We start from the raw sequence: 13,783 nt of genomic DNA, 5'->3' as shown, positions 1-13,783 counted from the left end.
CATTCTCTCTAAACTGGTTTCATCATATTTTCTATGGTTATCAAAATACACAGGTGAAAGAGAATGAAATATTTAGCACTGACTTTATTTTTTATAATGCGATTATTATGACGCAACATCGCACATCGGGCAGCTAATGCTGCCAGACGTGCAATGTGCCCCGGAGTGAAGAGGTTAAGCAAGAGGGGAATGTCTGTTGAATATGGAAGGGAGAAGGCAGGGTTTAGGTGTGAGTACAGTAGAGGATGGTTATGTATGGATGATATTTTGATGTAGCCTGAAGGAATTTTTCCCCATCTTCTCTATTTTTTGCATGAGAGGACAAGGAAGGAGGGTCATCATGTAAATGAAGCAGCCCTTCTGTGGATGTGCTATGTCTTTCCGCATTGCTTCTGACCTAGGCAGTGGACAGGAGACAGGGATGTCCCTTCATCCATGAGAAGGAAACAAATGGGTGGTGGATGGGAGTGGGTGCATGCTTTGGCTTGCTACCCACAGGCTGGAACAGAAGTCTAGAACAAGCTCAGAAGTGCAGCACTTTTTCGATAAGTTTGAAGGAAATTCCTAGTTTTGTATTTGTATTTCGAGATAGGGAGCTGTGTTTATCAAATGACCGAAATGAGAAAATAGAGTTATTTCACATTCGTGGTCAATACACAAAATGGAAAATGATTAAGGAGAAAGACAAATATACTGAACCAACAAAGACTGGATGTAAGGAGGGTGGAATCACCATGGGGGGTCTTACCAAAGAAGAGTTACAATATGGAAACCCTGAAATTGAGTCAAAGGTTTGATTTTTTTTTTTTTTTTTTTTTTCAGGGTTTATAAAAGAAAGTGGAATATTGGGTAGAGGTTTAGAATTAGAAAGAGAAGGTATAAAAATATCCTAAGAAATCAGGAAATTACAGAATTAATAAGTGAAATTATAGATCTGAAAGCTGAGAGATGAACCAGCTGAAAAGACTGAATGCTGAAACTAACAAAAAACTTAATGATCTAAAAAGGGAATTAAACATAGTCAAAAATGAAAACGAAAGAATAAAAAATGAAGATACAAACAAAAATGAGGCTTTGAAAAAAGAAGTAAAAGAACAAATATAAGCAGTGACTGAGAAAGTTGAAGAAACAATAAAAGAGACAGATCTCCAAGGAATAAAAAATCAATGGAAATTGGAACAAGAAAACTGTTGGGTCCTCACTCGTAGGACGTGCAGCGACTGACTAGATGCGTAATGCTCGCGCGCCTACTTATGTATGTAGCGCCGAGGGAAAACGTGTTGTACCCACCCAACATCCCCCCTCCAAGATAATGTGTGCTTAAGGACACATTGAGCTGACGAATATTACATACAGCAGGTCACAGGGCATAAGGAGATGAAAGTGGCCAGGTATACAAGGAAACAAAGTAGAATACGGTTCCTACTCACTGCGCCATGTTGGGTCCTTACTCATAGGACGTGCAGCGACTGACTAGCTGCGTAATTCTTGCACGCCTACTTATGTATGTAGCGCCGAGGGAAAACGTGTTGTACCCACCCAACAAAAACCAAAAAATAACTTTTTAAGAAATAGTACAGCAACAAGAATATGTGGATAAAAAAGAAATGAGTGATGAGGAAAAAGAAAGGGAAAAGACACTAAGAAATAAAGCAAATGAAAAAAAAAACAAGAGAAGAACAGAGACCAAAAAGAACAAGTCTTTTTTTAAGAGTAGTAGACCTGACGCTGAGAAGATGGTATATCAAAAGGAAACACAATAAACAAAAAAGGAGAAAGGAAAATATTAAAAATAATGTATACCAACATAGATGGCATGATTCTGGACTAAATTAAATGACTATCTGATAGAAGAGAAACTGGATATAATTGGAATTGTGGAGACAAAATCAAAATATCCATTACCATCTAATAATGTTGGACAAAGTTTATGCAACCATTGGATGAAAAATAGAAAGGAGAAACAGGGTGGAGTCCTGTTTTTTTTTACTAAGAAAAGGCTTAAATATGACAAAGATAACATAAAGAAAAAATAATGTGGAATTGATTATGATAAAAGTTGAAAACAGTGACATGAATAGTTGAAAATTTGTAGTAATATATGTGTCCCCAAAAATATATTCTTGGACAGAGAGTGATCATTCCAAAATGTTGGAAGACACAAAGCACGCATTAAATGAATTACTGAAAGGAGGAAACATACGGTAGTAATTATGGGTGACTAACTCTAAAGAAATATGTTGGGAAGAAATGACAGTGAAAGGTGGAGAAGACTTTTGGGGAAATATACTACTGGATATGACCATTGAATACACAATGACTCAATGGGTAAAGAAAAATACCAGATTAGAAACAATGAAGAACTGTCAAGACTAGACTTAATAATTATGTCAGAGTCTGCAATTGTGGATAAAATGGAATACAAGACACCAATTGGGAAGAGTGACCACATACTAATAGAGTTTGAACTAAAAGAATAAATTGATTTGGGAAGAAATGAGAAACACAGAAAAGGAAGACTAATGTACAGCAAAACAGATTTTGAGAAACTTAGACAAATTATTTCAAAAAGTAAATTGGAAAAACTTCTTAAATGAAGAAACAAAGATGGAAGAGAAATGGGCTATATTAAAAGAAATTTATAAAGAAGGAATAGATGAATACATATCAAAGCATAAACTGGAAAGGGTGTACATTAAGTGCTGTTACAACAAAAAATGTAGTGAGGCAAAAGGTAGAAAAGACAAAGCTTGGAAAGATGGAAAAAGAAAAAAAAATGGATAAGTGGCAAATATATATCAAATTAAGAGATGAATATATGAAAATATGCAGGGAAGAAAAAATAAACTATGAAAAAGACATAATAGACAAGTGTAAGGACCAACCTAAACTATTCTACAGGTCTGTAAATAGTAAATTAAAAAATAAACAAGAAATAGTGAAACTGCATCAAGGAATGACAAATATATAGAAGATGTAGAAAATTAATTACCAAACATTTTAAATCTGTAATCTCAATTGAAAATATACAAAATTGGGATGAAGGACAGAAAGATCCCCCCCGCAAGGAAAGAAATAATTGTGACACAGAAAGAAATAAGGGACCAAATAATAAACCTTGATGTCAGAAAATCACACGGTCAAAACGGAATTGCAAATTGGATACTAAAAGAATGTATAGATGAACTCATGGACAAATTATATAAGATAATTGATTACTCACTCAAAGAAGGAAAGGTACCACAAGAATAAAAAAAATGCAAATATTGTACCAATATATAAAGGGGGAGATAAAACCCAAAAAGCTATAGACTGGTCTCCCTTACAAGCACAATAGCTAAAATATGTGAAAAAGTTATCAAAAGTAGATAGATTAAACATCTGGAAGAAAATAATGTACTGAATCCAAAACAATTTGGCTTAAGACTCAGAAGATCATGTGCCACTAACTTGATTTGATTTTACTCGAGGCTAATAGAAATAATGCAAGAAGGGGATGGATGGGCTGACTGTGCTTTCCTAGATTTACAAAAGGCATTTGATAAAGTACCACACAAGAAGCTACTAAGAAAACTCGAAATAATAGATGTACAAGGAAAGTTATTGAAATGGATGGAAGATTTCTTGAATGGGAGAAAAATGAGGGTGATACTTAGAGACAAAAATTCATCCTGGGAAGAAATGATAAGTGGAGTACCACAAGGTTCTGTATTAACTCTGATAATATTTGTCATATTTATAAAAGACATGGAGGAATGTTAATGAACTTCTTTGCAGATGACGCAAAACTACTAAAGAAAGTAAGTGTAGGAAAAGACTGAATCACTACAGAGAAACCCGGACAGTGTCTGGGAATGGAGCCAAAAGTGGGGAGTAAACTTTAACATCAAGAAATGTAGTATAATGGAGTTTTGGAGAAAGTAAAAATAGAATATCAGGGCAATATAAAATTGGTACAAAGGAAGTAAAAAAAAGTTAGCTCAGAAAAGGACCTAGGAGTAATTATTAACAAAAACATGTCACCATGCAAGCATATTAACAAAATAGTCAGAGAAACCTACAATTTACTAAGATCATTAAAGGTAGCCTTTAACTACTTGGATGAGGTAATGGTAAAGAAAATATTAGTCACATTGATAAGACCAAGATTGGAGTATGCTGCGACACTATGGACACCCAGTACTTAATAGAATATAAAGAAATTAGAAAGAATCCAAGAGTAATGGCAAAGATGGCACCAACACTTTCAAAATTGACATACGAACAAAGATTATCCAAACTGGAACTATCAACCCAGGAACAAAGAAGAGAAAGAGGCAATCTATTGGCCATTTACAGAATCATTAAAGGCATGGAAGTCCTTGACAGAGAAGATTTATTAAAATGGGACAAAAGAAAAACAAGAGGACATGAAAAGAAACTCAAAAAGGATAGTTATAGAAGAGATCTGAAAAGGAATAGTTTCCCACACAGAGTGGTAGATGTCTGGAACAAATTGGACGAGGAAACAGTGTGTGCAAAAACCGTGTAAGAACTTAAGAACAAATTAGATGCTGAAAGATACAAAGATGGGTCACTATGAGCATAGCTCCCTTCCCGTATAATATAACTAGGTAAATGCCTCCCTTATAAGGGGAAAGTGGTCCTTAGTATATAGATAGGTAGTCTATATCATCATTCTATATTTGGTGTCAGATTAATACCACACACATTCAATAACATTCAGTAGGTAACTGACCAAGAACATAGACACTGGCACAATAATGTGCAACTTAGGGGTACAGATGAATAAAGAAAAAATTAATAAATGATTAAACACTGGTATGAATTATAGTTGTGGGTGGTTAGGCTATTTTATGATCCAGCTCTGATTTACAAAAAAGAAATGACACCTTGGTATGATATTCCCACCTGGATACCTTTGTATCTCATACCACAACTAGCCAATGGGCAACCAGAGGCCACAACTGTACAAACTCTAACCTAATTAGTCTATTTTGTGTTGGGGATGCTTGGCATTCTACTTACCAACCTGTAGAGGTGGAGTCACCATGTCTAATCACATTAATTCACTAATCACCATTGCATAGAACTTCCCTTTCCCCCATCAAAATCCTTCTATGACTACAAATTCCATGTCCATTATGTTTCACTATTTTACAATTCCTCTGAACAAGGAGCACATCTCAGGACTAACCTGTAGGGGTGGCATCACCGTGTGTAATGATCCAGTGATGCTATGTTTAAATGTGCAAGCCCTCCTTGAGTGTTCTTCCATTCCTAATTCCTGGAATTTGTTTCTTCCACCCAACCTCTTATATATAATTTCCTACCACAGCTAATTTCTCGCCCCCAGGTGACCTCAATTACCTAGAATCTCTGTTTTATTTGATTATCCCACTTTCCCAGTAACCGGTACTCACAGAATGCAATTTTTTTTTATAATGATTTAGTCCTAGCTCAATACCCAAAGCCAGGCAGCATTGTCAACTGCTGACCTAAAGGGTGCAGTAGTATGGGGAAGATGGGCTCATGCATGTGAACAATCAGGTACTCCTTATCTAAGGTAGGGGACCTTAGAGGTTGATACGACCTATGGTGTATGTTTACTTCAGTTCATGAGGACCTTCACTCCTGATATGCTCCTGAATCTCCAAACCTACATATATTTACAATCCCCAGCATTACATCTAAAGTTACAACAACTTTGAAGCAGACTGGAGTGTCATAATGCAGTGTGAAACAATGGATCAAGAAATTTTAAGACCCCAAGCTGGTCAACTCCAGCTCACAGTATCTTGAAATGAAACAAAAGTATCTCCAAAGATTTTGAAATGAAATACTGTTGGTAAATCAACTAATCCTGAGAGCACTTTCAGTTTAGAAGTATCTTCACATTAGGGATATATTTTGCCAGACAGCCTCTCTTCATTGTGACACTCCAGTATGTTTTAGTTTGTGAAACATCATAATCAGCATCATATATAGTAGAGCTTGTGTTAGGATTAGAAATGGATAGAGTGGGTGGTTTGAGGTGAAGGTGGGACTTCTTCAGGGATGTGTTATGTCACCCTGGCTGTTCAGTTTATATATGGATGGGGTGGTGCGAGAGGTAAATGCAAGGGTAGTGGGTCAGGGATTGGAGATGGTTAAAGAAAATGGAGATAAGCTGGTTGTTGTTTGCTGACAACACTACATTTGTAGCAGGATCAGAGGAGAGATTGATGAAGTTAGTGACAGAGTTTGGGAAGGTGTGCGAAAGAAGGAAGTTGAAGATAAATGTGGGTAAAAGTAAGGTGATGAGATGTACAAGAGGAGAAAGTGGTAGCAGACTGGAAGTGAGTATTAAGGGAGAGAGACTGGAAGAAGTGGATAGTTTTAGATACTTGGGTGCAAATGTGGCAGGAAAGGGAGGAGTGATGGTGGAGGTAGAATGTAGATTGAGAGAAGCGAGTAAATGCCTTGGTGGATTAAAGTGTGTAATGAGAAATAGACATGTAGGAATGGATGCTAAGAGGAGATTGTATGAAGGAATGATTGTGCTGATAGCACTGTACAGGGCAGAACATGGAACATAAGAGAGGAAGAGAGAAGGAGTTTGAATGTGTTTGAGATGAAATGCCTGAGAAGTATGATAGGGGTTACTAGGCTAGAGTGAGAAAGGAGTTGAGGAGAACAGCGGTGGAAAGGGAGTTGGGAGATAGGGTTGATGAAAGAGTAATGGGATGATTTGGACACATGGAAAGAATGAGTGAAGAAAGAGTAGTAAAAGAGGTGTGGAAGGCAGAGGTGGAAGGAATGAACATGAGGGGGCGACCTAGGATGAGATGGATGGGGTAAAAGGGGCATTGGGAAAGGGGAATGTCTGTTGAGGAAGGATGGGAGAGGACAGAAGATAGGGGTGAATGGAGAAGGGTTGTGTATGGATTATGCTGTGATGCATGAGGGGGAGTGGGGGGGGAGAAGGGGGTGAGGAAGTATGAATGAGAAATAAATTGACACAACCCGAAAGGATTTCTCCCCGTCTTCTTCTTTTCTGCATGAGGGGACAGAGAGGGGGGTCGCCAAATTAATGAAGTGGCCTTGCTGTGGATGTGCTGTGTCTTGTGAGACTGTTTCTTACCCAGGGCAGTGGACAAGATGCAGGGATGACCCATCATCCAGGAGGTGCCAAGATAAGAGGGAGGGAAGAGGGTAGAGGGGAGTGGAGTATGTAAGGGATAGAGTGAGTGGGAGTGGTTTCTATGCCTTTGTCTTTTGGCTACCTCCCATGTAAGGGGGAAAAAAGCCTTTGGTATATGTATATATGTAATATCTGATAATCACCTGGCTCCACCCTAGTGTTATGTAAATGATATGGTGTAGCAAAATATACCAGTTATATTTAAGGAAATCTTCATGTTATAACCACACCAGTGACTACCCTTCTCCATTTGCCATTTACATCTCATATATATCACTTTTATATCTCCAAGACTTCACTGATGTATGGGTTAAGTGTCAGATGCACAGTATTTCCCATATCCACAGTCATGGGAAGGTATATAAAAAAATAATTATTCTAATGGATGGGCAATCTTATTTTACCAGATTTTATAATTAACTGTATCCAATTGTATAATTATAGTTTGTTTATAGTTATAGTTTATAATTATACTTTGTTTCTTTCTTCCTAGGATTATTGTAAAAGAATGTTGCATAATTGTAGTACTGACCTTTGCTTATTTAATATCTCTGTTGCATTTCCACCTGGCAGGTGTTGGCAGTGTTCACGTTGAATAAGAACCATCTCACAGGCAACATAGTTTTAATGTTTTATTGTATTTTATTATCTCCTCCTCCTCCTCCTCCTCCTCCTCCTCCACTTTCCCCCTCTTCCTCCTCCTCATCTTTACCCTCTCCCTCCAGATACTCATCCTCATTCTGTGGTGAGATACCCTTTACTCTACCAGATGATACCACTTTATTGGTGAATGGACATATCTATCTCAATAAAACCCTTTATTAAGTGATATAATTTTACTGAATTTTTGGCAGTCAACATAAAATTCCAACCAACTTTGGGAGGGGTTCTTTGTCCACTTTTGATAATATAAAAATCGATATATGAAGAATGAATTGTGTGTTCCTGTTCATTGTTACATGATTGATTTTCTTGATACATATATAATTCAGTTGCATTTCAAATCCTTTTTATTCTAGGGATATGAAACCCTCAAAATGGCTCATGCTCAGATGATTGCAACAGTTGAAGACCAGGAAAGAACAATGGAAGAACTTGGGGCTCATTTGTCAGAGTCTAAACTGAAGATGGCAGACCTTAAAGATGCTTCCAAAAACATTAGAGAAGCCCAATGGGCCCCTGATAATGAAGTGACCCACTGCAAGTTATGCTCAAAAGATTTCAGTATAGCACGGCGGAAACATCATTGTCGGCACTGTGGCAACATCTTCTGCCACCAGTGTAGTGATAACACAATGCCTCTTCCTTCATCCGCTAAACCTGTCCGAGTCTGTGATACCTGTCACACCCATCTTCTCCAAAGATATTCTAATTCTGAGTAATGACAGAAGGAAGCCTTTTTACCAATGCAAGTAGGATTTAGGCTCATAGTTGCAAAGAGTATGGAATCTGATATTTTGGTGTTACAACAGTTATGCAGGCAAGGTACTATTTTTTCTGTCCTAAACTTGTGATATCCACTGGTGTGCTGGGTGAAAGTTCTGGATAATAATTAAACAGAAATAGTTTAAATGTTATAAGAAATACAGTTACACTTGAATTAGATTAAATATCTAAAACAGCATATGCCTAGGCCACAAACATTTTGAATAAAAACTATAATTATCTCAAGCATGATTTGCTTATAGCAAGTGCTAAATATGTACACTATTTTGATAATCGAAATAGGACCAAGAACTGTCTACTATTGTGTTTATAGTGCATTGGAATTAAGTATGCTAGAATATGCTAGAACTATACCTCTATTGTGCTTGAAACAGTCCTTTACCACTTCTTGACTACCTTTTCTTATCCCATGTGGGAGGAGAAGAAAGAATTCTGCCACGGTGATTCCCATGAGAGTCGTGAAAGGGGACAAAGTGGGACAGAGTGACAGAACTAGGGAACCTGCTCTGTGTGTTTATCCTATGAGAAGTCATGGCATAAGAGGATCATTAAATGTGATTGGTTGTAGCACAGATGAGAGTAAAAGGGAAGAGATTGGCTGTATGTTTGTGAGAAGGAAGATGGATGTGTTAGCATTCATTGAAGTTAAGTTGAAAGGTTGGAGTGATTTTGAGTTTAGGAGTGTAGTGAGAAATGTTAATGGAGTGATGAGAGGGAGTGGCTCTCTTGGTAAGTGATGAAATAGGAAAAATTACAATGTGCACAATTTGCTATTAGCAAATGCTAAAAATGTACATTATTTTGATAATCAAAATATGACCAAGAACTATTTACTATTGTGTTTATAGGGCATTGGCATTAAGTATGTTTTAACTAAACTTCAATTGTGCTGTTCCCTTGAAACTGTCCTTTACTACTTCTTGACTACCTTTTCTTATCCCATGTGGGAGGAGAAGAAAGAATTCTGCCACTGTGATTCCCATGAGAGCTATAAAAGGTGACAAAATGGGACAGAGTGACAGAATTAGGAAAAAAAAATCATAATTTCAGCCATTTCTACATGTTTTATATATTCATCATTCCCTTGACGCAGTTTCACTATTTCTTGTTTATCTTTTAATTTACCATTTACATACCTGTAGAATAGTTTAGGTTGGTCCTTACATTTGTCTATTATGTGTTTTTCACAGTTTCTTTTTTCTTCCCTGCATATTTATACATAGTCATTTCTTAGTTTGATATGTATGTATTTTCCACTTATCCATTTTTTTTTTCATCTTTTCCAAGCTTTGTCTCTTCTATCTTTAGCCTCTATATTTTTTGTTGTACATACATATACCAAGGCTTTTTCCCCCTTACAAGGGAGGTAGCCAAAAAGGGAAAGGCATAAAATCATTTCCACCCATTCCATCCCTGAATACACTCCACACCCCTCCACCCTCCCTCCTATCTAAGCACCTCCTGGATGACGGGTCATCCCTGCACCTTGTCCACTGCCCTGGGTCAGAAGCAGTGTCGCAAGACACAGCACATCCACAGCAAGGCCGCTTCATTAAATCGGCGACCCCCCCTCTCCGTCCACCCATTGCATAAAAGGAGAGGACGGGGAGAAATCCCTTCGGGCTACGTCAAATTTTGCTCACACATACTACCTCACCCCCCATCCCCCCGCCCATTCCACCTCATGCAATCACAACATCATCCATATACAACCATTCTCCATTCACCCTTGTCTTCTGTCCTCTCCTGTCCTTCCTCAACAGACATTCCCCTCTTCCCCAAAGCCCCCTTCACCCCATCCATCCACCTCATCCTAGGACGTCCCCTCATGTTCACTCCCTCCACATCTGCCTTCCATACCTCTTTTACTAGTCTTTCTTCACTCATTCTTTCCATGTGTACATGCACTTAATGTACACCCTTTCCTGCTTCTACTTTGGTATGTATTTATGTATTCCTTCTTTATAAATTTCTTTCAATATATTCCATTTTTCTCCCACCTTTGTTTCTTCATTTAAAAAGTTTTCCCAATTTTTCCCAATTTTTTAAGTTTCTCAAAATCTGTTTTGTTGGACATTAGTCTTCCTTTTCTGTGTTTCCGTTTCTTCCCAAATCAATTCCTTCTTTTATTTCAAACTCTATTACTATATGGTCACTCTTACCAATGGGTATTTTTCTTTACCTATTGAATCATTGTGTATTCAATGGTCATATCCAGTAGTACATTTCCCCAAAGGTCTTCTCCACCTTTCACTGTCATCTCTTCCCAACATATTTCTTTAGAATGAAAGTCACCCATAATTACTATGTTTCCTCCTTTCAGTAATTCATTTAATGCGTGCTTTGTGTCTTCCATCATTTTGGAATGATCACACTCTCTCCAAGAATATATTTTTGGGAGCACATATGTTACTACAAATTTTCTACTTTTCATGTCACTGTTTTTAACTTTTATCATAATCAATTCCACATTTTTTTTTTTCCTTCTGTTATCTTTGTCACATTTAAGCCTTTTCTTAGTCAAAAATATGACTCGTCCACCCTGTTTTTCCTTTCTTTTTTTCATCCAATGGTTGTATAGACCATGTCCCACAGTATTAGGTCATAGTGGACCTTTTAATTTTGTCTCCACAATTCTCATTATGTCCAATTTCTCTTCTGCCAGATAGTTGTTTAATTCGTTCAGTCCTGAAATCATGTCATCTATGTTGGTATATATAGTATCACAGCATACTCTAATTTAGGTCTTATCAGTGTAACCACTATTTTCTTTACCATTTCTTCATCCATGTAGTCGAAGGCCACTTTTATTGATCTTAATAAGTTAAAAGTCTATCCAACTACTTTAATTACCTGTTTATCAGGTATCAAGTCACTTGAGATAATCACTCCCAGGTCCCTTTCTGAGTCGACTTTTTTGACTTCCTTGGTACCAATTTTATATTGACCAGATATTCTATTTTTGCTTTTTCCAAATTCCATTATACTACATTTCTTAATCTTGAAGTTCACTTCACACCTTTGACTCCATTCCCATATTTTGTCCAGGTCTTCATGTAGCAATCTGCAATCTTCTTCTGTGTTTACTTTCTTGAGTAATTTGGCATCATCAGCAAAGAAGTTCATGTAACACTTCACTCCCTCATCCATATAATTTAAATATATGGCAAACATTAAAGGAGCCAATACAGAACCTTGTGGGATACCATTTATCACATCTTCTCAGTTCAAATTTTTGTCTCTACCACTCTCATTTTTCTCCCACTTAAGAAATCCTTCATCCATTCCAGTAGCTTACCCTGTATTCCTCCTATTATTTCAATTTCTCTTATTAACGTTTTATGTGGTACTTTGTCAAAAGCCTTCTGTAAGTCCAAGAAGGCATAATCTGCCCAGCCATCTCTTTCTTGTATTATCTCAATTAATCTCGAGTAAAAACATATTAAGTTTGTGATACACGATCTTCCACTTCTAAAGCCAAATTATTTAGGGTTTAATATTTTATTCTCTTCCAAGTGTTTATCCATTTGTTTCTGATAACCTTTCCACATATTTTTGCTACTGTGCTTGTAAGGGATACTGGTCTGAAGTTTGTAGGATCTTCTTTGTTCCCTCCTTTATATATTGGTACTATGTTTGCATCTTTCCAATCTTGTGGTAACTTTCCTTCTTTGAGTGAAAAGTCTATTGTATAATTTGTTCGTCAGTTCGTCTATACACTCTTTCAGTATCCAATTTGCAATTCCATCTGGTCCATGAAATTTCTTAACATCTAGGTTTTTTATTTGGTCTCTTATTTCTTTCTGTGTTACCCTTATTTCTGTCATTTTAGGGGATCTTTCTTGTTGTCCATCTTCCCAAATTTGTGAGCTCTCAATTGTAAAAACAGACCTGAAATGTCTGATTATAACTTTGCCATTTCTGTGTCATCTATATATTCTTTATCTCCTTCACACAGTTTTACAATTTCGTGTTTATCTTTTAATTTATCATTTATATATCTGTAAAAGAGTTTAGGTTAATCCTTACATTTGTCTATAATATCTTTTTCATAGTTTCTATTTTCTTTCCTGCGTATATTCACATATTCGTTCCTACATACATATACCAAGGGTTTTTCCCCCTTACAAGGGAGGTAGCCAAAAAGGGAAAGGCACAAAATCACTCCCACCCACTTCATCCCCGAACACACTCCACACCCCTCCCACCCTCCCTCCCATATTCGTTTCTAAGTTTTATATATGTTTGCCATTTCAATTTTTTTTTTTTTTTTTTTTTTTTTTTTCCCCCCCATCTTTTCCAAGCTTTGTCTCTTCTGTCTGTAGCCTCACTGCACCTTTTGTTATGCCAACACTTTATATAAATCTCTTTTTGCTTCTTTGGTACATATCAATTCCTTCCTTGTACTTTTCTTTGAATATGTTCCATTTCTCTTCCATCTTTGTTTCCTCTTTGGAGAATTTATCCCAGTTTGTTTGTTTGTTTGCTGATGACACTGCGCTTGTGGCAGGATCGGAGGAGGGACTGAGGAAGTTGGTGACAGAGTTTGGGAGAGTATGTGATAGAAGAAAGCTAAAGATAAATCTGGGTAAAAGTAAGGTGATGAGATGTACAAGGGGTGAAAGTGGCAGTAGACTGGAAGTGAGCATTAAGGGAGAGCGACTGGAAGAAGTGGATAGTTTTAGATACTTGGGTGCAAATGTGGCAGGAAAAGGTGGAGTGAAGGTGGAGGTAGAATGTAAATTGAGAGAAGCAAGTAAATGCCTTGGTGGATTGAAGAGTGTAATGAGGAATAGACATTTGGGAATGGATGCTAAGAGGAGACTGTATGAAGGAGTGATTGTGCCAACAGCACTGTATGGGGCAGAAACATGGAACATAAGAGAGGAAGAGAGAAGGAGTTTGAATGTGTTTGAGATGAGGTGTCTGAGAAGTATGATGGGGGTTACTAGGCTAGATAGAGTGAGAAATGAGGAGGTGAGGAGAAGAATGGGGGTGGAAAGGGAGTTGGGAGATAGGATGTTGATGAAAGAGTATTAGGATGGTTTGGACACGTGGAAAGAATGAGTGAAGAAAGACTAGTAAAAGAGGTGTGGAAGGCAGATGTGGGGGAAGTGAACATGAGGGGACGTCCTAGGATGAGGTGGATGGATG

General features: G+C 37.3%; 1 protein-coding gene across 5 annotated transcripts in view; it reads left to right on the top strand.

Annotated features, from left to right (window-relative positions):
- LOC143032899 (RUN and FYVE domain-containing protein 2-like) overlaps positions 1-12,720 on the top strand; it is a 199,990-nt gene extending 187,270 nt beyond the window's left edge. For all 5 annotated transcript variants that reach the window (XM_076198133.1, XM_076198130.1, XM_076198128.1 and 2 more), the window contains one exon: positions 8,203-12,720. In XM_076198133.1, the coding sequence (XP_076054248.1) occupies positions 8,203-8,565 (363 nt within the window). In that variant the 3' untranslated portion in view covers positions 8,566-12,720. The remainder of the gene's footprint in view (positions 1-8,202) is intronic.
- The last annotated feature ends 1,063 nt before the right edge of the window (positions 12,721-13,783 follow it).

This window comes from Oratosquilla oratoria, chromosome 14 (genome assembly GCF_046742065.1).
Source record: "Oratosquilla oratoria isolate Oo_2021 chromosome 14, ASM4674206v1, whole genome shotgun sequence".
NCBI classification, from domain to species: Eukaryota; Metazoa; Arthropoda; class Malacostraca; order Stomatopoda; family Squillidae; genus Oratosquilla; species Oratosquilla oratoria.
This window is presented reverse-complemented; position numbering and strand designations above follow the sequence as displayed.